Source organism: Chiroxiphia lanceolata, chromosome 30 (assembly GCF_009829145.1).
Source record: "Chiroxiphia lanceolata isolate bChiLan1 chromosome 30, bChiLan1.pri, whole genome shotgun sequence".
In the NCBI taxonomy this organism is placed as follows: domain Eukaryota; kingdom Metazoa; phylum Chordata; class Aves; order Passeriformes; family Pipridae; genus Chiroxiphia; species Chiroxiphia lanceolata.
In genome coordinates this window covers 1258680-1285071 of record NC_045666.1, presented here as the reverse complement: position 1 = coordinate 1285071, position 26392 = coordinate 1258680, and the positions used below count along the sequence as shown (strand labels likewise).

Genomic DNA, 26392 nt, shown 5'->3' with positions numbered 1-26392 from the left:
AGGGAGCGAGGGAGGGCCCCGGGGCTCTTCACCCCCCCGCTCCGGGGGAAGGGGCAGCTCCACCGCGCAGGGCTTTGGTAGCTCAGGTTGTACATCCAGCGACGTCGGGTTAGCAGGTGAAGTCCTCGAAGGTGCCCCGGGCCGGGTGGTGAGGTAGGATGTTGGCCGCGTACGTCATCCCTGCAGGGTGCCCCCGTATGCTCTCGCAGGGGTTCTGGGGGGTAACGGGGTGTTGGGGTCACTGGTTTCGCCCAAATCCCCGCAGAGAGCCAGCCCTGGCTGCCCACAGCACATGGGACTGGTCCCGCTGCTCCTTCCCCAGGTGCTTCTAGGGTTGGGACCTCCCGTCCCACGGCACCTCCTGGGCAGCACCAAAATAGTGACCCCACAGCCTGCGGCCCCAAAACGGTGATCCCACACCCCACAGCACCTCCTGGGCAGCACCAAAATAGTGACCCCACAGCCTGCGGCCCCAAAACGGTGACCTCACACCCGGGGGCTCCTGGCAGCCCCAAAATAGTGACCCCACACCCTGCAGCCCCAAAACAGTGACCCCATACCCAGGGGATCCTCCCAGGCAGCCCCCAAGCTTCAGGGGGGCCCAGCAGCCCCCTGGGGTGTCCCCAGCAGCCCCCAGGGTGTCCCCAACAGCCCCCTGAGGTGTCCCCAACAGCCCCAGGGTGTCCCCAGCAGCCCCAGGGGTGTCCCCAGCAGCCCCCAGCTGCCCCAGCAGCCCCAGGGTGTTCCCAGCAGCCCCCAGGGTGTCCCCAACAGCCTGCAGGGTGTCCCCAGCAGCCCCAGGGGTGTCCCCAGCAGCCCCCAGGTGCCCCAGCAGCCCCCAGAGTGTCCCCAGCAGCCCCTGGGGTGTCCCCAGGGTGTCCCCAACACCCCCAGGGTGTCCCCAATCCCCCAGGGTGTCCCCAGCAGCCCCCGGGGTGTCCCCATCAGCCCCCGGGTGCCCCATCAGCCCCCAGGGCTGCCCCAGCAGCCCCCAGAATGTCCCCATTAGCCCCTAGGGTGTCCCCAGCAGCCCCCAGGGTGTCCCCAACAGCCCCCTGAGGTGTCCCCAACAGCCCCCAGATACCCCAGCACCCCGGGGTGTCCCCATCAGCCCCACGGTGTCCCCATTAGCCCCCAGGGTGTCCCAACAGCCCAGGCGTGTCCCCAGCAGCCCCAGGGTGTCCCCAGGGTGTCCCCATCAGCCCCCAGCTGCCCCAGCAGCCCCCAGAGTGTCCCCAACAGCCCCCAGGGTGTCCCCATCAGCCCCCAGGTGCCCCAACAGCCCCCACGGTGTCCCAACAGCCCCCACGGTGTCCCCAGCAGCCCCTGGGGTGTCCCCAACAGCCCCCAGGGTGTCCCCAGCAGCCCCCAGGTGCCCCAGCAGCCCCCAGGGTGTCCCCAGGTGCCCCATCAGCCGCCTGGGGTGTCCCCAGTAGCCCCCAGGTGCCCCATCAGCCCCCAGGGGTGTCCCCAGCATCCCCCAGAGTGTCCCCAACAGCTCCCAGGGTGTCCCCAGGGTGTCCCCATCAGCCCCCAGCTGCCCCAGCAGCCCCCAGGGTGTTCCCAACAGCCCCCTGGGGTGTCCCATCAGCTCCCAGGGTGTCCCCAGGGTGTCCCCATCACCCCCAGAGTGTCCCCACTGTCCCCAGGGTGTCCCCAGCAGCCCCCAGGTGCCCCAGCAGCCCCCAGAGTGTCCCCAGCAGCCCCAGGGGTGTCCCCAGAGTGTCCCCAACAGCCCCCAGGGTGTCCCCATCAGCCCCGGGGTGTCCCCAACACTCACGTGGCGCTTCACGTCGTCCATGCTCAGCGCGACGCCCTTGTCCGTGTTGTTCCTCTTGTGGTTCTTGCGGCACTTGCCCCTCCGGCACAGCCGGTGCTTGATCACCTGCCAGGGCCACATTTCAGCCCCATGGAGGCTCAGGGGCTGAGCCCTTCCCCACCCCAAACAGTGACCCCACACCCCACAGCCCCAAAATGGTGACCCCACACCCAATGGCACCTCCTGGACAGCCCCAAAACGGTGACCCCACACCCTGCAGTACCTCTCAGGAGCCCCAAAACAGTGACCCCACACCCCACAGCACTTCCTGGGCAGCCCCAAAACAGTGACCCCACACCTGCAGCCCCAAAACGGTGACCCCACACCCAGGGGTTCCTCCCAGGCAGCTCCAAAACAGTGACCCCACACCTGCAGCCCCAAAATGGTGACCCCACACCCAGGGGCTCCTCCCAGGCAGCCCCAAAACAGTGACCCTGCACCCCACAGCACCTCTCAGGCAGCCCCAAAACAGTGACCCCATGACCTCCGGGGCAACCCCAAAACAGTGACCCCACGCCCCAAACGGGGCTGTGGGGTAACCCTGGGGGGGTGGGGCGAGGGGGACGCTCACCTCGTAGGCGTAGTCGAAGAGCTCGAGCACGGTGAGGATGCTGGCCCCGATGAACAGCCCATCTGCCCCCCGATGTCACCTGCAGGGGACAGGGGAGCCGTCAGGGTGGCCCGAGCCTGGTTGGTGGCAGAGGGAGCGGGGAGAGGGCACAGAACTCCTCACAGCCACGGTGTGTCCCGCTCCTCGTCCCGGCGCCTCGGGAACGGGCCAACGTGAGGCCACCTCGCTGTGAGGGGGGCACCGGCCGGGCCCCCCCATCACTCACCCAGCAGACAGCCACCTCGTAGGCCTTCTTCTGCTCGATGGTCTCGTAGTTGAGGGCCTCGAAGAAGATGTCCAGCACCAGGATGTTCTCCCTGCGCAGGGCACAAAGTGGCACCGGGCTGAGGGCTCGGAGGGAGCGGCAGCGGGTGCCACCCCTCTGCCCACGGCCACGTTACCCGATGTACTGCTCCGACTTGTTGTACTTCTTGGCCAGGTACTTGGCCGAGGCCTTGCTGGGGATCTTGACCATGGAGAGCTCTTTGCCGTAGCGGGTCATGTTGCAGGGCATGTCGCAGAGGCAATATTGTCCTTCTCCACCAGGAAATCTGGGAAGGGGGAGGGAGGAGTTTGGAGACCTGGAGAAACCCCAGGCCTGCAGCTCCCTCCCTCCCTCTCCCTCCCAAGCCTCACCTAAGGCCGGGTCCGCGCACTCCTTGTACTGCTCCGGGGTGCAGTACGGGGCGTCACCTGTGGACACACAGAGCGGGTTTTCCACGTGGGACTGTGGGGGAGATGGCAGGCCCATGGAACCCCTGGGCCCCCTGGAAGCGGAAGAGCTGGAGGCATTGGGGGGAGTAAGACCGTTCCCCTGAGGAGGGTGGAGGTGGCTGCATATTCCCATGGAAGAGGCCCTGAGAGTTGGACTGGGGGGAAGTCAGAGCCCCACCGCTGAAGCCTGAGGACTTTGGAGTATTGTGGAGTGTTGGGCCGTTTTTCATGGGAGCAGTGAAGCCAACCAGATAGTTCCCATGGACACAGCCTTGAGCCGTGTGCAGGTGCACACTCCTTAGTATTTTTGTAGAAAGATGTTTATGTCATGTGTGTGAGAAAGCAGAAGTAGAGAAACCCATAAAAGGTTTCTGCTGCTCTGAGCAGGCAGACATCCCTCTGTCTCACCATCCTCGTGTGTGTTGTGTGTCTCCTTCCCCCCTTGGACCGGGACCCCTTCAACAGATACCCAGCAACGTGGGACCACCCCTGGTGGGCTGAGGGGGGGGTTGGCCCAAGGCCCGGCTGGGGGGCTCACTGGCATGTGAACCATGCGGCAGTTGCAGTTCTCCACCAGGTAGCGGGTCTCGCAGTCGATCCTGCAGGCCGTGATGCTGTACGTGTCGTAGAACTCCAGGTCGCCCGCCACGGCCTTGCAGTCGCCCCAGGGAGGGGGAAGGTAGATGAGCTGGAGGGGGCAGAAGGAAGGATGTTGAGGGCTGGAGCAGGTCCAGAGGAGGGTGACGAGGCTGGGGAAGGGACTGGAGCACAATTCCCATGAGGAGAGGCTGAGGGAGCTGGGGGGCTCAGCCTGGAGAAGAGGAGGCTCAGGGGAGACCTCCTCACTCTCTGCAACTCCCTGACAGGAGGGGGGAGCCAGGGGGGGTTGGTCTCTTCTCCCATCAGCAAGACAAGAGGGCTGGGGCTGAAGCTGTGCCAGGGGAGGGTTAGGTTGGAGATTGGGAAGAATTTCTTTGCAGAGAGGGTGCTCAGCCATTGGAATGGGCTGCCCAGGGAGGGGGTGGATTCTCCATCCCTGGAGGTGTTTAAGGACAGACTGGATGTGGCATCAGTGCCACGGGCTGGGAACCACAGCGGGGTTGGATCAAGGGTTGGACTGGATGATCTCAGAGGTCCCTTCCAACCCAGCTGATTCCATGATTCCATGATTCTAAGGCAGGAGTGAGGAGAGAAGCCCCCCCGGGGCCTCCAGCATGGTGGGGGGACAGACCCTCGTGGCATCACGCCCCGGGGTCAGGTCCCCTCTCCATCCAACAGGGAGGAGGTTCCATGTCAGGAGGGACCCCCCCGGACCCCCCCAAGCCCTACCCGCTGCTCCTGGCAGGACACAAAGGTCTGGAAGCCGGGGGCCACCCCGAAGCCCAGCTGGTCGATCAGGGGGGGCTCGTCCTGGCTGTGGATCTGCACCTTGATCCCGGCTTCGAACGAGGTCTCATCTGCAGCAGAGAGAGGGTGGGATGAGCCGGGCACCCTCCCTGCTCCCAAACCTTCTGCCTCCCACTCTCCTCCCCCCCCCCCGGGACCAGTTGGTCCCTCCACATGTCCGTCCATCTGTCTGCTGTCCCTCCAACCTGTTTGCTGCACCCCCTCCGCCCCTGACCCTCCTGCTCTCGGCACCGGGAGCGTTTTGCCTCTATTTATAAACAAGGGACGGCTGCGTGTCTAAACCAGCGGGGAGTTGCCATGGCGAGGAGCAAAGACAAAGGGGGAAGGCAGAGGGAAAAGAAAGGACCTGAAGTGGCGAGAGATGGAAGGAGGGAAGAGGAGGGAGCCTCAGGGAGGTGGGAGCTGGGAAGGGGCCGGGGGGCACCCCGGGAGCTGCTGGTGACCTGCTGGGCTGTGGGTTACCTGTTTCCCCCCACACAGGCAGGTACTCGTCCTGCTGGATGTCCAGCATGATCTCCAGGCCGTTGCCAGTGCCCCCCTTCATGGTGATGAGCCGGGGCTTCCCGTCCTGCCCGCGTTGAAGGTGTAGCACTTCCCGTAGCGGGTGAAGACCTGCGGGAGAGGAGGACACGGGGCTGAGGCTGAGACCCCTCTGTGGAGCCACAGCACGGAGCCAGGAGGGCATCACCAGCCCCAGGACACAGCCACCTCCAGGACACAGCCACCCCCAGGACACAGCCATGCCCAGGACACAGCCACCTCCAGGATACAGCCCCCCAGGACACAGCCACGCCCAGGACACAGCCATGCCCAGGACACAGTCACCCTCTAGGACACAGTCACCCCCAGGACACAGCCACCTCCAGGACACAGCCACCCCCAGGACACAGCCACCTCCAGGACACAGTCACCTCCAGGATACAGCCACCTCCAGGACACAGTCACCCCAGGATACAGCCACCCCAGGACACAGCCACCTCCAGGACACAGCCACCCCCAGGACACAGCCACCTCCAGGACACAGCCATGCCCAGGACACAGTCACCCCAGGACACAGTCACCCCCAGGACACAGCCACCTCCAGGACACAGTCACCTCCAGGATACAGCCACCTCCAGGACACAGTCACCTCCAGGATACAGCCACCTCCAGGACACAGTCACCCCCAGGATACAGCCACCCCCAGGACACAGCCACCTCCAGGACACAGCCACCTCCAGGACACAGCCACCTCCAGGACACAGTCACCTCCAGGACACAGCCACCTCCAGGACACAGTCACCCCCAGGACACAGCCATGTCCAGGACACAGCCACCCCCGGGACACAGTCACCCCCAGGACACAGCCATGTCCAGGACACAGCCACCTCCAGGACACAGCCACCCCAGGACACAGCCACCTCCAGGACACAGCTGTGCCCAGGACACAGTCACCCCCAGCCTGGGCACAGCCCCATCCAGGCTCCTGACCCTCGCGGGTCTCTCGGTGTTGGAACCCAGTGTTGGAACTTGGCCCAGGCAGAGGAGGAGATGTTCCACTGAGGCTCAGGGATGGACTCGGAGGAGACGCTGCAGACCTACAAAGCCCAGGGCAGCCTGGCCCCCTGAGGTGGGACACTCAGCCCTACACCTCCAGGGGATGGGGCTGGATGGGATCCTGGATCCCCCCGTCCCTCCTCGGCCCTTCCAGCTGCCACAACTCCAGCCAGGGGCACGTGAGGGCAGCGGGCTCAGAGCACCAGGACAGAGGTGCCCGGCACCTCCTCCACGAGCACGGCCCCGGGGCTGCTCTCTCTGTGTCCCACCCGCGGCTCTCCAGGGCTGGGGCTGAGATATCAGCTCCAAGGGCAGCATTCCCAGCTGCTCCTGGTCCCACACGCTGCTCCAAGGGCTGTGCCTGGTCCCACACAGTGCTCCAAGGGCAGCATTCCCAGCCATGCCCTGTCCCTCCCGGTGCTCCAAGGGCAGCATTCCCAGCTGCTCCTGGTCCCACACGCTGCTCCAAGGGCTGTGCCTGGTCCCACACGCTGCTCCAAGGGCTGTGCCTGGTCCCACATGGTGCTCCAAGGGCAGCATTCCCAGCTGCTCCTGGTCCCACACAGTGCTCCAAGGGCAGCATTCCCAGCCGTTCCCAGTCCCACACGGTGCTCCAAGGGCAGCATCCCCTGCTGCTCCTGGTCCCACATGGTGCTCCAAGGGCAGCATTCCCAGTCCTGCCCAGTCCCATATGGTGCTCCAGGGGCAGCATTCCCAGCTGCTCCTGGTCCCACACAGTGCTCCAAGGGCAGCATTCCCAGCCATGCCCAATCCCACACGGTGCTCCAAGGGCAGCATCTTCTGCTGCTCCTGGTCCCACATGCTACTCCAAGGGCAGCATCTCCCACCATGCCCAGTCCCACATGGTGCTCCAAGGGCTGCTCCTGGTCCCACACAGTGCTCCAAGGGCAGCATTCCCAGCTGCTCCTGTCCCACACAGTGCTCCAAGGGCAGCATTCCCAGCTGTGCCCGGTCCCACACGGTGCTCCAAGGGCAGCATTCCCAGCTGTGCCCGGTCCCACACGGTGCTCCAAGGGCAGCATTCCCAGCTGCCCGGTCCCACCTGCTGCTCCAAGGGCTGTGCCCGGTCCCACACGGTGCTCCAAGGGGAGCATCTCCCACCATGCCAGTCCCACCTGGTGCTCCAAGGGCTGTGCCCGGTCCCACACGGTGCTCCAAGGGCAGCATTCCCTGCTGCTCCTGGTCCCACCTGCTGCTCCAAGGGCAGCATTCCCAGCCGTGCCTGGTCCCACCCGGTGCTCCAGGGGCAGCATTCCCTGCCGCCAGACCTGGTCCCACCCGGTGCCCGCCCGTGCGGGGCCACCCCGGGGCTACTCACCGGCGCGAAGTCGGCGGGGCCGCAGCTCCGGCCGCGGTAGCGGCAGCTCAGCAGCATGTCCTCCAGCCGGTGGCAAGTGCGGTTAAAAAACCCAAACAGATTGGGGCTCCTCCTCCTCCTCCTCCCAGGGGCCAGGCGGGGCCGGGCAAAGCCCAGCTCAGTGCCAAAGCCCAGCTCTGTGCCAAAGCCCAGCCCTGTGCCAAAGCCCAGCTCTGCAGTGCCGGGCTCGTAGCTGACCAGCGGGCCAGGTAGAGCAGGTCCCGTCGGCTGAGCTGCGAGAGCCGCACGCGGTTGACGTTGCAGAAGGTGACGGCGGGGAAGGTCATCTCGGGGCTCTGCTCCTCGCGGAGCAGCGTGACGTGCTGGTGCTCCAGGTAGCAGGCCACGCGGTCGCCCGCCTGGTAGAGGAAGGCCGAGAGGGAGAGGAGGAAGGCCAGCGCCCAGAGCGCCTGCCGGGCGCCCAGCCCGCCCTCCACGAAGATGTGGCTCAGCCCATGCAAGGTGCAGCTGCTGGCGAAGGCCGCCAAGTCCGTGGCTGCCCCTGCGTCCTCCTCTCCTCCTCCTCCTCTTCGTCCTCCTCCTGCCCGTACAGGAACTCGTCCGCTCCGTCTTCGCCCTTCCCGGTGCCCGTGGGGTCCTCAGGCCCTTCCTCGCTGGAGAAGGAGATGGTGCAGAATATCTGGAGAGGCATCGCCGCTCTGGGGGGGGCCCAGCTCTGGAGAGGGGGTCCGGCCCCGTCCAGCCACGGCCTGGGGGTCTTCGGTGCTGGGTGGGTTCCTCGGGGTGCGGGTGAGAGGGGCAGGGAAGGAGGAGAGCCAAGGGGCGAGTTCAGAGAGGAGAAACGGAGAAGGGAAGAGGAGCCAGAGGCGAGCGGGAGGGAGGGAGGGAGAGGAGCAGAGGGATGCTCGGAGGGGGACGGAGAGAGGAGGGTATAAGAGGAGCAGGAGCAGGGGAGGAGGAGAGCGGGGCGGTTCTGCGTCCCCCCACGTCCCCCGGGACCGGCCGCCCGCGGCTGCCAGGACGGAGCAGAGGCACCACCGGCTCCAGGAGCACCTCGGGAGCTCCTGGGGCTGCCCAGGGGGGGTGCCAGGCCCCGGGAACACGAGGGGTTGTGTGCAGGTCCCCTCTGTGCCGTGTCCTCCACCGCCGCCCTGCGTGGCCTGGCCCTGGCAGCCCGAGTGGCTGCTCCAGCCAGTGCTCCCTGCTGGGTCCAGGCTGTCTCTGGAGCTGCCATATGCCGGGCTCTGAGAGCTCCTCCTCGGGGCAGCAGGAGCCAGAGGTTTTCCCAAAACGCAGAGCAGGAGGATGGAGGGGTCCCTGAGCTCTCTGGGTGCTCATCCTGCCCTGGCAGGGCTCGTCCCCGTGGGCTCATCCCCCTCCCTGTGCCGGGAGCATCCAGCAAATCCGACATTCCAAGCGGTGTCAGGGACATCCTCCTCCAGGCAGGGATGGTTTTGGTGGGGTTTGGGTGTTGTTCCAGTGGTGGCCCTCCTGCAGAGCCCAGTCAGTGCCGGGTGTCCACCTCGTGCTTTGGATCCAGCTGGGCACAGGGAGCCACTGCTTCCTCAGGGAATGGTGTCCAGGCCTCCTGCTGGGAATCCTGGAGGGCAGCACCTCTGCAGGGTGCGGGATGGAGCTGGTGGCCAGGCTGGGAATTCCAGAGGGCAGCCCCTTTGCAGAATGGTGGGATGGAAAAGGCTGGGCTGGGAATTCCAGAGAGCAACCCCTTTTCAGGATGCTGGGATGGAGCCACCATCCAGGCTGGGAATCCTGGAGAGCAGCCCTGGTCCAGGGTGGTGGGATGGAGCTGGTGGCCAGGCTGGGAATCCTGGAGAGCAGCCCCTTTTCAGGATGCTGGGATGGAAAAGGCTGGGCTGGGGGTCCAGGGAGCAGCCCCTCTGCAGGGTGCTGGGATGGAGCCTCCATCCAGGCTGGGAATTCCAGAGAGCAGCCCCTCTGCAGGGTACTGGGATGGAACTGGTGGCCAGGCTGGGAATCCTGGAGAGCAGCCCCTTTGCAGGGTGGTGAGATGGAGAAGATTGGACTGGGAATCCTGGAGAGCAGGGTGGTGGGATGGAGCTGGTGGTCAGGCTGGGAATCCTGGAGAGCAGCTCCTTTTCAAGATGCTGGGATGGAGAAGGCTGGCTGGGAATCCTGTAGAGCAGCCCCTCTGCAGGGTGCTGGGATGGAGCCTCCATCCAGGCTGGGCTGGGGGTCCTGGAGAGCAGCCCCTCTGCAGGGTTGTGGGATGGAGCCTCCATCCAGGCTGGGAATCCTGGAGAGCAGCCCCTCTGCAGGGTTGTGGGATGGAGCCTCCATCCAGGTGGGAATCCTGGAGAGCAGCCCCTCTGCAGGGTTGTGGGATGGAGCCTCCATCCAGGCTGGCTGCCGGGATCTCGGGCGTCTCCTCCCTGCAGCAGCGCGGCCCCTTCTCGTGGTTTTGCTGTTTTCCTGCACTCAGCACTTGGTAAAAGCATCCAGAGACCACAGAACCACCTCCAGCCCTGCCCGGGGGGGAAGGGGAGCATCGAAATCCAGCAGCACTGGGATGTGCAGGGGCTGGGAGGGAGGTTCTGGCCCGTGCCTGGGTGGGATGAGCTCACCCCAAACCCCCATTGGGCTGCTGCCCCTCCTTCCCTGCACACACCACGGGCCCTGAGCACATCCCAGCACAGGGGGACACAACAAAACTGGGTGGACAAATCCACCAGGAGAGGGTACAGATCTGTACAAGGCACAGTTCTCTGCGATTCCCGAGCTGGTGACACCGGTGGGACGGGCAGGACACGCACTGGGGACCCTGCCGGGGGTGACCGAGGGTGTGACAGTGGCTTGTCCCTTCCCGGGGCTCCCCGAGCTCGATATTCCCAACAGGCAATGTGTAAGAGGGATGCTGCCACATCCCAAAGCTCAGGGACCTGGGAGAAAGGGTGGGTGACTTGGGGACGAGCGCCAGAGCCGTGGGATGAAATTTCATCGAGCCCAGAGCAAGGTCATCCCTCCTGGGAGCAGCTCCGAGAGCCTGAGCTGGAAAATCCTCCCGGGAAAGGGGGACAGGGAGGCGGATTGGGGGGGCTGGGAGCCACAGGGACGTGGGGGTCAGGTCACAACCTGGGCTCTGAAGGCAGCAGGGATCCTCCTGGGATGGGAGTGGGATCGCTGGGCTGGCTCAGCCCTGTGGGAACAGGCTGGGAGCGAGCTGGGCTGATCCCGCACCGAGCAGAGCTGGGGGATGCTCTCGGCAGGGAGGAGCAGGGGGGAGCTGGGGTGGGGGTTTCTGGAGCTCCCCAGCTCTGGGACAGGGGCTCTGTGCCGTGGCTGCAGGAGGGAGAGGGGAAGGGAAGCGGGATTTCAGGCTGAGGGGGTTGGTTTGGCCCTGGCAGGGCACGGACAGGCGAGTTCTGCTGCCGGTGCCAGCCAGGGGCCGATCCCACCCCTTGGCACGGGGAAGGTTTAATGTGTCTTCTCGGGAGCGATTGCAGCAGGGAGAGAGAGACAGAGAGAGACAGAGAGAGAGGGAGAGAGAGACGCTGTAATGAAAACGTTCCATCATCGCCTGGGGCCATTAACCTGCCTCGCTCGGCTCAAAGAGCTCTCGGGGAGCGCCGGGGCCGGTTCCCGGCAGCCGCTCGGGGCGAGGGGGGGAACACGAGCCGGGCCCGGCTCCGGTTACACCCCCTGTCCCATCCCCGCGGCGTGAAGGTGACCGGTGACATCCCCGGCCCCGGTGACATCCGGCCCCGGTGACATCCCCGGCCCGCACCGGCGCCAAGGGGAGCGTGTCCCGACCCCGCGGCCGGGGGGCAGAGCGGGCAGGGCGGTGCCGTCCCCCCCTTTCTTTTGTGTGCGCGAGTTTTGGGGAGATGCTGGAGGAGTCCCTTGGGCTCGTTCCAGCTCCTCCCCCGCCCGGGAGTTATTTTTACCCTCTCTCAGGTGAAAGCTTTTGGCGGGGGCGAGGGACGGGGGATGTTTATAATTAGCCGTGACATCAACCCCGTGGCGGGGCCGCCGGCGGCACCGGGGATGCGGGATAGGGATGGGATGGGATGGGATGGGATGGGATGGGAGTGGGAACAGGGATGGGATGGGATGGGATGGGATGGGATGGGATGGGATGGGATGGGATGGGAATGGAGGGGACAGGGATGGGATGGGATGGGATGGGATGGGATTGGGAACAGGGATGGGATGGGATGGGGGGACAGGGATGGGATGGGGGGGAGAGGGATGGGATGGGATGGGATGGGATGAGGGGACAGGGATGGGATGGGGGGACAGGGATGGGATGGGATGGGATGGGATGAGGGGACGGGATGGGATGGGGGGACAGGGAGGGATGAGGGACAGGGATGGGATGAGGGACAGGGATGGGATGAGGGAAAGGGATGGGATGGATAAGGGGACAGGGATGGGATGGGGGGACAGGGATGGGATGGGAGGGGGGACAGGGATGGGGGGAGAGGGATGGGATGGGGGGACAGGCATGGGGGAGAGGGATGGGATGGGATGGCATGGCATGGGATGGGGGGACAGGGATGGGATGGGATGGGGGACGGGGATGGGATGGGGGACAGGGATGGATGGGAGGGATGAGGGACAGGGATGGGATGGATGCAGGGACAGGGATGGGATGGGGGGACAGGGATGGGGTTTTTTTCCCGGCTCCAGCGCTGCTTTGGCCGCTGTCCCGGGGCTGTCCCCTCTCCCCGCTCTGCAGCCCGTCACGGGCCCGGGGAGAGGAGAAGGAGGTTCCCCGGAGCGGGGGAGCAGCGCGGAGGCGGCGGGGGGGGGATGGAGGAGCGGGAGGGGATTTGACGGCAGCGGCAGCAGCAGCAGCAGCGGCAGCAGCAGCACATTTCACAGCCTGTCCGCTTAATGGCAGAGGAGATCAAAGCCGGGGCTGGAGTTATTCATAGAGATAAACCAATCCCCGAGGAGGCGAGGAGAAAACACATCGCGAGCTCTGTTATCCCGGCTCCGGGAGCCCCCCGGGGAGGCTGTCGCGGAAAGAGCCCGGGGTGGGGGGGAGAGCTGAGCCTGGCACTGCCGGCCCTGCCAAAAATCCGGCTGAGCCGGGGCCGAGCTGCCCACGACACCCCCGCGGGGTGCCCGGAGCTCGGGGTGGAGGGGGGGGGGGATGAGAGGCGGGTGCAGCCCCAGAGCAGCGTGTGGGGGGTGGATATTTGGGGTCCCCGCAGCCGGGCTGTCCCGGGGTGTGAATTGAAAGGCAGACCAAAAAAAAGCAGGTTTTAAGGGTTTTTCCCACGTGCTCTGGCCGCGGATGCGCTTTGCGGCTCCCGGAGCTGCCAAAATGGTGGTGGGGAAACACCTGAGGCGCTGCCATCGCCGCTCCGGAGGGATGGGATGAACTCCGGGAGGGATGGGATGAGCTCCGGCAGGATGGGATGAACTCCGGAGGATGGGATGAGCTCCGGGAGGGATGGGATGAGCTCGGGCGGGATGAGCTCCGGGTGGGATGGGATGAGCTCGGCGGGATGGGATGAGCTCTGGGCAGGAAGAGCTCCGGGTGGATGGGATGAGCTCGGGCAGGGGGATGAGCTCCGGGCCCGGGCAGGATGAGATCTGGGCGGGATGGGATGAGCTCTGGGCAGGATGGGATGAGCTCGGGAACGGATGGGGAGCTCCGGGCGGGAGGCTCGGGAGGATGGGATGAGCTCAGGCGGGATGGGATGAGTCGGGAGGAAGAGCCGGGCGGGATGGGATGAGCTCCGGGCAGGATGAGCTCAGGTGGGATGGGATGAGCTCCAGCGGGATGGGATGAGCTCTGGGTGGGATGGGGAGCTCTGGGCAGGATGGGATGAGCCGGGCGGGATGGGATGAGCTCCGGGCGGGAATGAGCTCGGGCAGGATGAGCTCCAGGCGGGATGAGCTCCGGGCGGGATGGGATAAGCCTCTCCAGGTGGGATGGGATGAGCTCCAGGAGGGATGGGATGAGCTCCGGGTGGGATGGGGATGAGCTCCGGGTAGGATGGGATGAGCTCCGGGCGGGATGAGCCTCTCCAGCGGGATGGGATGAGCTCCAGGAGGGAGAGCTCCGTGCGGGACGAGCCGCTCCGGGTCGGCGCCCAGGTGTAGACCCTCCCGGCTCCCGGCGGGAAGGCCGAGCAGGGGCGCCGAGCGAGGTGGGATTGCCCGGATCTCTGCCGGCACTAATCCCTCTCCCTTTATCAGATGCTGCCACCTTGCTGCGCTCGCGCCGCCCGGGCGCAGTTTGGTTATCGGCCCTTATCCCCCGGATTAGGCGCTGCAGTGGATTAGCCTGCACATTCGGCACATTCGGAGGCGGAAAAAATCGACGGTTTAAAAAAAAAGAGGTGGTTTTTTTTTCCCCTCTGTATTATTCCCCACCTCCACCTCCTCTCCACCCTGTCCCCTGCGGCACAGCGCCCCCTGTGGGGGCTGGTGATGTTCCAGGTCCCTGTGCCACCTGCTCCAGATCCCTGTGCCATCCTGCTCCGTGTCCTTGTGCCATCCTGCTCCAGGTCCCTGTGCTGTCCTTGTGCCATCCTGTTCCAGATCCCTGTGCCACCCTGCTCCAGGTCCTTGTGCCATCCTGTTCCAGATCCCTGTGTCATCCTGCTCCAGGTCCCTGTGCCATTCTGCTCCAGATCACTGTGCCATCCTGCTCCACATCCTTGTGCCGTCCTGCTCCAGGTCCGTGTGCCATCCTGCTCCAGTCCCTGTGCCACCCTTCTCCAGATCCCTGAGCCATCCTGCTCCAGGTCCTCGTGCCATCCTGCTCCGTGTCCTTGTGCCATCCTGCTCCAGGTCCCTGAGCCATCTGCTCCAGGTCCTTGTGCCTCCTGCTCCAGGTTCTGTACCATCCTGCTCCAGATCACTGTGCCATCCTGCTCCAGGTCCCTGTGCCAGACTGCTCCGTGTCCTTGTGCCATCCTGTTCCAGATCCCTGTGCCATCCTGTTCCAGATCCCTGTGCCATCCTGCTCCAGGTCCCTGTGCCATCCTGTTCCGTGTCCTTGTTCCATCCTGCTCTGAGTCCTTGTGCCATCCTGCTCCAGGTCCCTGTGCCACCCTGATCCGTGTCCTTGTGCCATCCTGCTCCAGATCCCTGTGCCATCCTGCTCCAGGTCCTTGTGCCATCCTGCTCCAGGTCCCTGAGCCATCCTGCTCCAGGTCCTTGTGCCATCCTGCTCCAGGTCCTTGTACCATCCTGCTCCAGATCACTGTGCCATCCTGCTCCAGGTCCCTGTGCCAGACTGCTCCGTGTCCTTGTGCCATCCTGTTCCAGGTCCCTGTGCCATCCTGCCCAGGTCCTTGTGCCATCCTGTTCCAGATCCCTGTGCCATCCGTTCCAGATCCCTGTGCCATCCTGCTCCAGGTCCCTGTGCCATCCTGTTCCGTGTCCTTGTTCCATCCTGCTCTGAGTCCTTGTGCCATCCTACTCCAGATCCTGAGCCATCCTGCTCCGTGTCCTTGTGCCACCCTGCTCCGTGTCCTTGTGCCATCTGCTCCGTGTCCTTGTGCCATCCTGCTCTAGGTCCCTGTGCCATCCTGCTCCTGATTCCTGTGCCATCCTGCTCCTGATTCCTGTACCATCCTGCTCCAGGTCCTTGTGCCGTCCTGCTCCAGGTCCGTGTGCCATCCTGCTCCAGATCCCTGAGCCATCCTGCTTCAGCTCCCTGTGCCATCCTGGTCCAGGTCCCTGTGCCATCCTGCTCCGTGTCCTTGTACCATCCTGCTCCAGGTCCCTGAGCCATCCTGCTCCAGATCCCTGTGCTGTCCTTGTGCCATCCTACTCCAGGTCCTTGTACCATCCTGCTCCAGGTCCCTGGGCCATCCTGCTCCAGGTCCCTGTGCCACCCTGCTCCAGGTCCCTGTGCTGTCCTTGTGCCATCCTGTTCCAGATCCCTGTGCCACCCTGCTCCGTGTCCTTGTGCCATCCTGCTCCAGGTCCCTGGGCCATCCTGTTCCGTGTCCTTGTTCCATCCTGCTCTGAGTCCTTGTGCCATCCTGCTCCAGGTCCCTGAGCCATCCTGCTCCGTGTCCTTGTGCCATCCTGCTCCAGTCCCTGTGCTGTCCTTGTGCCATCCTGCTCCAGGTCCCTTTGCCATCCTGCTCCAGGTCCCTGTGCCATCCTGCTCCACATCCTTGTGCCATCCTGCTCCAGGTCCCTGTGCATCCTGCTCCAGGTCCTGTGCCATCCGCTCCAGGTCCTTGGCCACCCGTCCCAGGTCCCTGTGCCACCCTGCCCTGGGTGCAGCCTCAGCCCCCGCCGCTCAGGACTTTAACAAAAAGCCCATTATGGTCAGTAATGTGCTAAGTGGACTTCATTGTGGAGCCGGGGCCTCCCCGGCTCCCGTCGTTCCGTGTGATTTCCCTCAGATGAGCCTCATCTCCTCTCCAAACGCTTCCATTTAAACCCGATTAATCTTTCAAAGCTTCCCCCGGCTGAGCGCTTCCCAGCCGGCCCTGGGCACCGGGGGTCACCCTCAGCCTCAGGGTCCTCGGGTGGGGGGGCTCTGCCAGGACTCCCCAGCTCCGTGGGCCGTGGAGCCCCCCCAGATCCAGGTCCTTGTCCCGTGATCCGCCTCCTCCTCCTCGCCGGGATCTCTTCACACTCCTATAACTGAACCACTTCGTTCTGCCGAGAGCTCGTTTACCCTCTGGCACCGTCCCTTTGTGCCCTCATTTACCCTCTGGCACCGTCCCTTTGTGCCCTCATTTACCCTCTGGCACCGTCCCTTTGTGCCCTCATTTCCCCTCTGGCCCCGTCCCTTTGTGCCAGGAGGGGTCACCGGGAGGCGCTGCCGAGGTGCCGCTAATTCCCGGGATTATTCCGTTTATCCCGATGCCTTTTTCCCGCGTCCCCCCCCCTCCCTCCCCGCTCACGAACCAACCCTGAGCGGGTCACGATTTTTTTTCCGACGTCCTTCCGGCTGCTCAGACGGTTTTATAGGAGGGCGGAACGAACACGGAATTCCAGCCCGGAATTTCCCTCGGAGCCGCATCGGGGCTTTCAAATCTGATTTTTTTTTCAAATCTGATCTGCTCCGGGCGGGGGAGTTCTCCCGGGCCCCGGTGGCTCCGCGTGTTTCTCCCCGTGGCTCTTTGCTGCCGGGAGAAGGTGGAGCAGGGATTTCAAATCCCTGAGGAACCCCGGGTGGGTGGGAAACCCTGCCCCGGCTCCATCCTGGATGCAAACTCGCCAAACCCTCCACGCTGCAAAAAAAGCCCTCCAAAAATAAAAATAAAAATAATAAAAATAAAAATAAAGGAATTGGCCATAATATCCGACGGTGAGGGCTGTATAAATAAATAAGAGCTGGTGAGGAGCTCCTGGAGCTCCCTGGTTGGAGCAGGAATTGCAGGGAGCTCAGGCCAAGCTCCACAGGCAACAAAACAGAGGCGGCTGCAAAGGGCCAGAGAAATTAAACTGAGGCAAAAGGCCGCGAGACAGTGGATTTTCTGGGCTCCCCGTGGAGATCTGTGGCTCCACAGCCTTGGGGGACCTGCCCCCTCTGCCCCGGCTTCTCCCCACTTGAAATCAGGGGGCAGAGATGGAAAACGGCACCGGGAAATTCCCGGGCAGATCCTTCGGAATCCCCAGCCCGGGGTTGGGATAAACGAACCCCGGGGGGAGGTTGACGGGGAGCAATTTGGAAACTCCCCCCCACGTGCTGGTGCCATCCAGGGCTGCACTTCCAGCCCCTGGGTCCCTCGGGACACCCGTGCCCGGGGCACCACCCGAGCCGTGACACCCTCGCCGGATGCCCCTGGAGAGCCTCTTCATCTCCCCCAGCAGCCACAAACGCCACTACAGCTTATTAATGGTCATTAATAATTCACTTGCTAACGAGCCTCTGTGTGCAGAGGCATCGCCAGAGGAGCAGGAACGGCCTGAGGTGCAGCTGAGCCGCTCCAAAGCTCTTGGTGTGACACCTCCAGGAGGGTGTGGTGCCTCCGGGGGTGTGGGACCCCTGGGTGTGCCAGGAGCTGTGTGAGTGTGTGTGACCCCTCTGGGTGTGCCAGGAGCTCTGTGAGTGTGTGTGACACCTCTGGGTGTGCCAGGAGCTGTGTGTGACACCTCTGGGTGTGCCAGGAGCTGTGTGTGACTGTGTGACCCCTCTGGGTGTGCCAGGAGCTGTGTGTGACACCTCTGGGTGTGCCAGGAGCTCTGTGAGTGTGTGTGACACCTCTGGGTGTGCCAGGAGCTGTGTGTGAGTGTGTGACACCTCTGGGTGTGCCAGGAGCTGTGTGTGACACCTCTGGGTGTGCCGGAGCTCTGTGAGTGTGTGACACCTCTGGGTGTGCCAGGAGCGTGTGTGACACCTCTGGGTGTGCCAGGAGCTGTGTGTGACACCTCTGGGTGTGCCAGGAGCTGTATGTGAGTGTGTGACACCTCTGGGTGTGCCAGGAGCTCTGTGTGTGTGTTGTGACACCTCTGGGTGTGCCAGGAGCTGTGTGTGACACCTCTGGGTGTGCCAGGAGCTGTGTGTGACACCTCTGGGTGTGCCAGGAGCTGTGTGTGACTGTGTGACACCTCTGGGTGTGCCAGGAGCTGTGTGTGAGTGTGTGACACCTCTGGGTGTGCCAGGAGCTGTGTGAGTGTGTGACACCTCTGGGTGTGCCAAGAGCTGTTGTGAGTGTGTGACACCTCTGGGTGTGCCAGGAGCTGTGTGTGAGTGTGTGACACCTCTGGGTGTGCCAAGAGCTGTGTGTGAGTGTGTGACACCTCTGGGTGTGCCAGGAGTTCTGTGAGTGTGTGTGTGACACCTCTGGGTGTGCCAGGAGTTGTGTGTGTGTGTGACACCTCTGGGTGTGCCAGGAGTTCTGTGAGTGTGTGTGTGACACCTCTGGGTGTGCCAGGAGCTTTTGGAGGGGGGGTGACACCTCTGGGTGTGTCAAGAGCTCTGTGAGTGTGTGTGTGACACCTCTGGGTGTACCAAGAGCTGTGTGTGAGTGTGTGTGCACCTCTGGGTGTGTCAGGAGCTGTGTGTGAGTGTGTGACACCTCTGGGTGTGCCAGAAGTCTCTGTGTGTGTGAGTGTGTGTGTGATACCTCTGGGTGTGCACAGAGCTTTTGGAGGGGGGGTGACACCTCTGGGTGTATCAAGAGCTCTGTGTGAGTGTGTGTGTGACACCTCTGGTGTGCCAGGAGCTGTGTGTGTGTGAGTGTGTGTGTGACCCCTCTGGGTGTGCCAAGAGCTTTGGGGGGTGTGACCCCTCTGGCTGTGCCTCCCTCCTTCCCTAATCCCGACGTTTTCCAGCTCTCGCAGGTCGGGGGCACTGGATGATTCACCTGCACCACTCAGAGCTCTAACGAGGCAGTGCCAAGGCACAGGCACGTGCCAGCCTCTCACTGTGCCGTGCCCAGCACCGGTGCCCTTCCTCTCTCCTCCTGACCCTCCTCTTCCCCGTCCTGGCCGAGGTCAGGGTGGGCTCAGCACTGGAGCACTGGGCACCCCTGTCCTGCTGCAGAGGGGGTGGAAATGCAACTGGATTCCAGCAGGAGCTCCTGTCTCCACGTTCCCATCGGTGTGGGGTGAGCAAAGCCACGAGCAGTCGAGGAGGGATCCCAAATCCTGGTGCCTGGGGAAGCCCGGGCGGAGCAGGGGCAGGGAGGCAGCCGAGGAGGAGCAGCAGCAGCGTCTGAGCAGCTCCCGGCTGTTTTCTGGATGATTTGCTTCGGGCAAAACACGGTGACGCCCGAAAATCTCCCAGCTGAGGACGAGGCAACAGAGCCGGGGGCGCTCCCGACCCGCTGCCCTCCCCGGGAGAGCCGGGTCACCCCCGGAAAACAATCCCTGCTCCGTCACCTCCCGTCAGCTCGTCCCGCCGGGGCTGCTCCGCTCGCCTGCAAAACGGTGCAGCCTCCCTGGAAAATGCTGCAGCCTCCCTGGAAAATGCTGCAGCCCCCGGGTCAAACTCTGCTGCTGCTCGGCCCCGTGGAGAGAGGCAGACGTGGGGGGAGAGCCCGAGGGCACAGATGAGGACACAGGGGAGGGGAGCCCCGAGGTGAATCCCCGGAGGTGAATCCCCGGATCCGCGCGAGCGCTTTTTCCGCCCCCCCCCCCGCCCCGGCGCTTATAAGTTTTTAGGAGCCCGTGCGCGTGGCTTTAAAAAGCGATTTGCATAAATCACTGGGATGCCTTCACAGAATCTGTAAACGCCCTGGCTTCCTTCTGGGACCGTGGAGGGAAGGGCTGGGTCCCGGGAAGGCGCTGGGGACCGACCCCAGGGCAGGATGGAGTAGGATGGAGCAGGACAGAGCAGCAGGGCAGGACGGAGCAGGATGGAGCAGGAGGGAGCAGGAGAGCAGGAGGGAGCAGGACAGAGCAGGACAGGGCAGGACGGAGCAGGAGGGAAAAGGACAGAGCAGGATAGCAGGATGGCAGGATGGAGCAGGAGGGAGCAGGGACGGAGCAGGAGGGAGCAGGACAGAGCAGGACGGAGCAGGATGGAGCAGGATGGAGCAGGAGAGAGCAGGATGGAGCAGGAGAGAGCAGGATGGAGCAGGAGAGAGCAGGATGGAGCAGGAGAGAGCAGGATGGAGCAGGAGAGAGCAGGATGGAGCAGGAGGGCAGGAGGGAGCAGGATGGAACAGAACAGAGCAGGATGGAGCAGGAGAGCAGGATGGAGCAGGAGGGAGCAGGATGGAACAGAACAGAGCAGGATGGAGCAGGAGAGAGCAGGATGGAGCAGGAGAGAGCAGGATGAGCAGGAGGGAGCAGGATGGAACAGAACAGAGCAGGAGGGAGCAGGACAGAGCAGGATGGAGCAGGACGGAGCGGGACGGAGCAGGACAGAGCAGGATGGAGAAGGACAGAGCAGGATGGAGCAGGATGGAGCAGGAGGGAGCAGGAGGGAGCAGGATGGAGCAGGAGGGAGCAGGACGAGCAGGACGGAGCAGGATGGAACAGAACAGAGCAGGAGAGAGCAGGATGGAGCAGGATGGAACAGAACAGAGCAGGAGGGAGCAGGACAGAGCAGACAGAGCAGGATGGAGCAGGATGGAGCAGGATGGAGCAGGACGGAGCGGGACGGAGCGGGACGGAGCGGGACGGAGCAGGATGGAGCAGGATGGAGCAGGATGGAGCAGGACAGAGCAGGATGGAGAAGGACAGAGCAGGATGGAGCAGGATGGAGCAGGAGGGAGCAGGAGGGAGCAGGAGGGAGCAGGAGGGAGCAGGAGGGAGCAGGATGGAGCAGGAGGGAGCAGGATGGAGCAGGAGGGAGCAGGAGGGAGCAGGATGGAACAGAAGAGCAGAAGGGAGCAGGAGGGAGCAGGACGGAGCAGGACAGAGCAGGATGGAGCCGTCCCTGCCACCCACGCGCTGCCCCCGAGTTGTTTTTTTTTTCCCAGGAGCCAGATGGACCCGTGCGGTTTGTTTACGAGCTGTCAAAAGCTGCAGGAAGCGCCTGGGTATCAGTAATTCCGCGCCTCGGTGTCTCCAGCTGCGCTGGAGATGCTCCTCGCTCCGGCTCCCTGATTATCCACTAAACGCTGCGCCGCGGGGGGAGCTCCGCTCGCCGCGGGGGCTCCGGGGCCTTGTGACAACCACGGGGCCAACGGGGGGCCGGGGGTGCACCGGGGGGGTCCCCCCAGCGGGGTTGGGGCCTGGAGGCTGCGGGGCTGAGGGAGGGGGAGCAGCAGCAGCAGCAGCAGCATCCCCTGGCTGAGCACCCCCGGAGCGCTGCCCCCCGTCCCTGTGAGCTCCTGGGGGGGAGACACCCCAGTACCCGTCCCTGTGAGCTCCCGGGGGGGAGCAGGACACCCCAGTACCCTTCCCTGTGAGCTCCTGGGGGGCAGACACCCCAGTACCTGTCCCTCTGAGCTCCCAGGGGGCTACAGGACACCCCATTACCTTCCCTCTGAGCTCCCAGGGGGAGCAGGACACCCCAGTACCTGTCCCTGTGAGCTCCCAGGGGGCTGCAGGACACCCCAGTACCCTTCCCTGTGAGCTCCCAGGGGGGAGCAGGACACCCCAGTACCCTTCCCTCTGAGCTCCCAGGGGAGCAGGACACCCCAGTACCCTTCCCTGTGAGCTCCCGGGGGCTGCAGGACACCCCAGTACCCTTCCCTGTGAGCTCCCGGGGGGCTGCAGGACACCCCAGTACCTGCCAGAGGGGCAGGTTTGAGCCACACGAGGGTTTTTTGTCAGGGAGAGGAGTTGTGGAGCTCCTGGGGTGGCAGGAGCTGAGCCCCGACCCCCCGTGGAGTGGGTGGGGTGAGGGCTGAGCGGGGAATGCAGGGGGCACAAAGGTTTTGGGGTACACATCGGGGTTTAGGGGGGTCTGAGGGGCGCAGCAGGAGCTGGTGGTGCCCAGTGGGGCACAGGGTGGTTTTGGGGGTGCAGAGGGCACATGTTGGGGTTTAGGGGGTCTGAGGGGCACAGCAGGAGCTGGTGGTGCCCAGTGGGGCACAGGATGGTTTTGGGGGTGCAGGGAGCACACGTGGGGTTTAGGGGGGTCTGAGGGGCGCAGCAGGAGCTGGTGGTGCCCTGGGGCACAGGATGGTTTTGGGGTGCAGGGAGCACACGTTGGGGTTTAGGGGGTCTGAGGGGTGCAGCAGGAGCTGGTGGTGCCCAGTGGGGCACAGGGTGGTTTTGGGGCACACGTTGGGGTTTAGGGGGGTCTGAGGGGCGCAGCAGGAGCTGGTGGTGCCCAGTGGGGCTGGCAGGGGGAGGAGGGGAGGCTCAGCAGGGAGCAGTGGGGGGGCTGTGGGGCACAGGGACATGTTCCAGATCCCTTTTCTTTCACAGCAGCTCCGGAGGTGGGAGGAAGGAGGAGAGGAGGAGTGTGGGGGGGATTTGCTGGGACTGCTGTGAACCCTTCTGCTCCCTGCATCATTCAGAGATGGGAGGAAGGAGGAGAGGAGGAGTGGTGGGGATTTGCTGGGACTGCTGTGGACCCTTCCTGCTCCCTTCCTGCTCCCTGCACCACTCCCCCTCCTGCATTCCAGGGCAGAGGATGCAGAACCCGATGCCAAAGGCACGATCTCAGCCGATCTCAGCACAATCTCCACCATTCCACATCAAACTCGATTCTCCCCAGTGCCAGCTCAGCCCTGGAGCCTCATGGAAACCTCCAGAGGTCTTAATCCCCTGCAGCTCCCTGGGGCTGTCCCGTGAACACTCCCCGGGGCTCTGGCTCAGCCCGGGGACAGGGAGCTGGGATGGGGACAGGGAGCTGGGATGGGAACAGGGAGCTGGATGGGAACAGGGAGCTGGGATTGGGGACAGGGAGCTGGGATGGGGACAGGGAGCTGGGATGGGGACAGGGAGCTGGGATGGGACAGGGAGCTGGGATGGGGACAGGGAGGTGGGATGGGGACAGGGAGCTGGGACAGGGAGGTGGGATGGGGACAGGGAGGTGGGATGGGAACAGGGAGTTGGGATGGGGACAGGGACTGGGATGGGAACAGGGAGCTGGGATGGGAACAGGGAGCTGGGATGGGAACAGGGAGCTGGGAGGGGGACAGGGAGCTGGGATGGGGACAGGGAGCTGGGACAGGGAGCTGGGATGGGAACAGGGAGCTGGGATTGGAACAGGGAACTGGGATTGGAACAGGGAGCTGGGATGGGACAGGGAGCTGGGATGGGACAGGGCTGGGATGGGGATCAGGAGCTGGGATGGGACAGGGAGCTGGGATGGGGACAGGGAGCTGGGATGGGGACAGGGAGCTGGATGGGGCTCTCCTGGGATGAACTCATGGGTTTTGGAGCCCAGAGCCAGCACTCTGGGGCCTTTCCCTGGCTGGGTGAGGCTCAGATCCACAGGGATGAGCTCAGGGGAACTTCCCGGTGCAGGGAGGGAGAGGGAGGCGAGTTGGGAGCAGAGAGAGGCCTCCAACTCATGAATAATGAAGCAGCACGTGTGAAACGCTGATCTGTGCTGCTAATGAGGGGCAGGGACGCAGCCCGGGAGGGAGGAGATGGCGAGGACGAGTCCCCCTTCCTGCACAGGGACCCAGTGTCTGTCCCTGCCTGTCCCACCCCACAGAGGGAACTGGGGCTCTGTCCCTGCCTGTCCCACCCAAAAAGGGAACTGGGGCTCTGTCCTGCCTGTCCCACCCCACAAAAGGGAACTGGGGCTCTGTCCCTGCCTGTCCACCCCAAAAAGGGAAACTGGGGCTCGTCCCTGCCTGTCCCACCCCCACAGAGGGAACTGGGGCTCTGTCCCACCCCAAAAAGGGAACTGGGGCTCGTCCCCTGCCTGTCCCACCCCTGGGGGTCTGAGGCTCTGTAACACAGCCCTGGGCACAGGGACATCTCAGCCCGTGTCCTGAGGGGGGTCAGGACTTGTCCCTCAGCCTCGTGTCCCCTGGCTGACCCCATTGTCCCCTGGCTGTCCCCATCACTGCCCTGGCTGTCCCACTGACCCTGGATGTCCCCACTGACCCCCTGATGTCCCCACTGATCTCTGATGTCCCCACTGACCCTGGATGTCCCCACTGACCCTCTGATGTCCCCACTGACCCCTGATGTCCCACTGACCCCCTGGCTGTCCCCACTGACCCTTGGCTGTCCCCACTGACCCCTGGCTGTTCCCACTGACCCCGATGTCTCCACTGACCCCCTGGATGTCCCCACTGACCCCTGGCTGCCCCACTGACCCCTGATGTCCCCACTGACCCCTGGCTGTTCCCACTGACCCCCCAGATGTCCCCACTGACCCTGGCTGTCCCCACTGACCCTGATGTCCTCACTCCTTGGCTGTTCCCACTGACCCCCAGATGTCCCCACTGACCCCTGGCTTTCCCCACTGACCCCCGATGTCCCCACTGACCCTCCAGATGTCCACTGACCCCAGATGTCCCACTGACCCAGATGTCCCCACTGACCCCTGTCTGTCCTCACTGACCCTGATGTCCTCACTGACCCCCTGGCTGCCCCACTGACCCAGATGTCCCACTGACCCCAGATGTCCCCACTGACCCCCCAGATGTCCCACTGACCCCAGATGTCCCACTGACCCCGATGTCCCCACTGACCCCCTGGATGTCCCCACTGACCCTGGCTGTCCCACTGACCCCTGATGTCCCCACTGACCCCTGATATCCCCACTGATCCCTGATGTCCCCACTGACCCCCTGGATGTCCCACTGATCCCCTGATGTCCCCACTGACCTGGATGTCCCCACTGACCCCCCTGGCTGTCCCCACTGACCCTTGGCTGTTCCCACTGACCTGATGTCCCACTGACCCTGATGTCCCACTGACCTCTGATGTCCCCACTGACCTCTGATGTCCCCACTGACCTTGATGTCCCCACTGACCCCCTGTCTGTCCCACAGGCCCCTGATGTCCCCACTGATCCCTGGCTGTCCCCACTGACCCCAGATGTCCCCACTGACCCCAGATGTCCCCACTGACCCCTGGTGTCCCCACTGACCCCTGGATGTCCCCAAAGGGAGGGAGGGGACCACCCTGTCCCTGCCCATTCTCAGGCAGCTCCCCCTGGGCTCTGGCAGGTTGGGCAGCCCCCAAACCCTCCCTGGCACGTTCTCCCCGTGCCCTCTGTGCCAGCGAGAGCAGAGGGGCAGCAGGGACCCCAAAACCATCCCTGGGCAGCACGAGGGGCTCCCCAAAACGCGGAGGGGAAGGAGGTAGCGGGGTGCCTGGTGCCCAGCAGCCCCCAGAGGTGCCCCCAGGCCCAGGCAGCCCCAAACCTGGCTCAGCCCAGTCCCAGCCGGGAGGAGGGAGCAGGGGGAGGCCGCAGGAATCACAAACAACCCCCCCCCAAAAAAGCTTCTGCCACAGCAGGACCCCCCCACAGGAACAGGGCCCCTTTCACGGGCAGCACCATCCCAGCCCGGCCCCCCCCTGCCCGTGCCAGGCTGCCCGGGGGGAATCCAGAGAGCCCCGGGGCTGCAGCACAGAGCCAGCTTCCTCTAATCAAATCCATTAAATCATCCCGACCTGTCGCCAGGAATAATCCAGGCAGGAATAACGAACCAGCTGCGGGAGGGAGGGAGCAGGGGAGGGAGCCTGCTCGGGCTTTTTGCCGGCGGGAGGAGGGGGCAGAGGGAGGTGGGAGATGGGAGGAGGGTCCCGGGGGGGTTTGGAGCCGGTAGAAGGAGGGGGGAGATGGGATGAGGGTCTCTGAGGGGGTTTGGAGCCCGGTAGAGGGGGTGGGAGATGGGAGGAGAGTCCCCGGGGGGTTTGGAGCCCCACAGAGGGAGGTGAGATGGGATGAGGTCCCTGGGGGGGTTGGAGCCGGCAGAGGGAGGTGGGAGATGGGATGAGGGTCTCGAGGGGGTTTGGAGCCGGTAGAGGGAGGGGGGAGATGGGATGAGGGTCCCCCGAGGGGGTTTGGAGCCCGTCAGAGGGAGATGGGATGAGGGTCCCTGGGGGGGTTTGGAGCCTGTCAGAGGGAGATGGGATGAGAGTCCTGGGGGGGTTTGGAGCCCGGCAGAGGGAGTGGGAGATGGGATGAGGGTCTCCGAGGGGGTTGGAGCCGGCAGAAGGAGGTGGGGAGATGGGATGAGGGTCTCCGAGGGGTTTGGAGCCCGTCAGAGGGAGGGGGGGAGATGGGAGGGGAGTCCCCGGGGGGGTTTCGGCGCAGGGAACAACGATTGTGCCTCGGGAAGAGCCCCGGGGTGGGAGGGAGCGGGAGCGGGTGGAGCCGGCCCGGGGGGATCCAACCCCCGGAGGGGCTCCGACCCCCCATTTAAACAACAATGTGCCTCCATTTAACAACCCAACCTCCTGATGGCTGACGGGAGGGACCTGCTCAGAGCCGCGGGATCCCGTGCGGGGCATTAAAACCTCCGGCATCGCGCGGGACACCGGCGGCGGCCCCGCAGCCCCCCGGGCGTGGGACACGAGCGGGACAGCCCCGGGCTGGGGACAAGGACGGGGACCTGGAGCGGACCCCCGGCACCCCGAGGGATGAGGCAGCCCCCGAAGAGCCGCCGCTGTCGCTGCCTCGTCTCAGCTGGGCAGGGAGAGGAGCGGGGACAAAGGCTCGATTGTGCTCGGAGAT

The 26392-nt window shown here is 64.4% G+C and overlaps 2 protein-coding genes across 2 annotated transcripts in view; one reads left to right on the top strand and one right to left on the bottom strand.

The window, feature by feature from the left end:
* ASIC1 (acid sensing ion channel subunit 1) lies at positions 1–8701 on the bottom strand. Its single transcript, XM_032713636.1, is given in 20 exon segments — positions 1–214; positions 1781–1885; positions 2391–2446; positions 2449–2469; positions 2652–2746; positions 2831–2960; positions 2963–2980; positions 3066–3125; positions 3684–3831; positions 4473–4600; positions 5013–5126; positions 5129–5162; positions 7426–7536; positions 7538–7581; positions 7637–7985; positions 7988–8156; positions 8158–8190; positions 8226–8341; positions 8343–8407; positions 8410–8701. Coding segments are annotated over 20 exon segments (2151 nt in total). The 5' UTR covers positions 8660–8701; the 3' UTR covers positions 1–109.
* Positions 8702–25937: 17236 nt separating this feature from the next.
* The window catches only part of COL2A1 (collagen type II alpha 1 chain), a 24677-nt gene continuing 24222 nt past the window's right edge, over positions 25938–26392 (top strand). The window contains exon 1 of the mRNA XM_032713385.1: positions 25938–26006. Within this exon, the coding sequence (XP_032569276.1) occupies positions 25938–26006 (69 nt within the window). The remainder of the gene's footprint in view (positions 26007–26392) is intronic.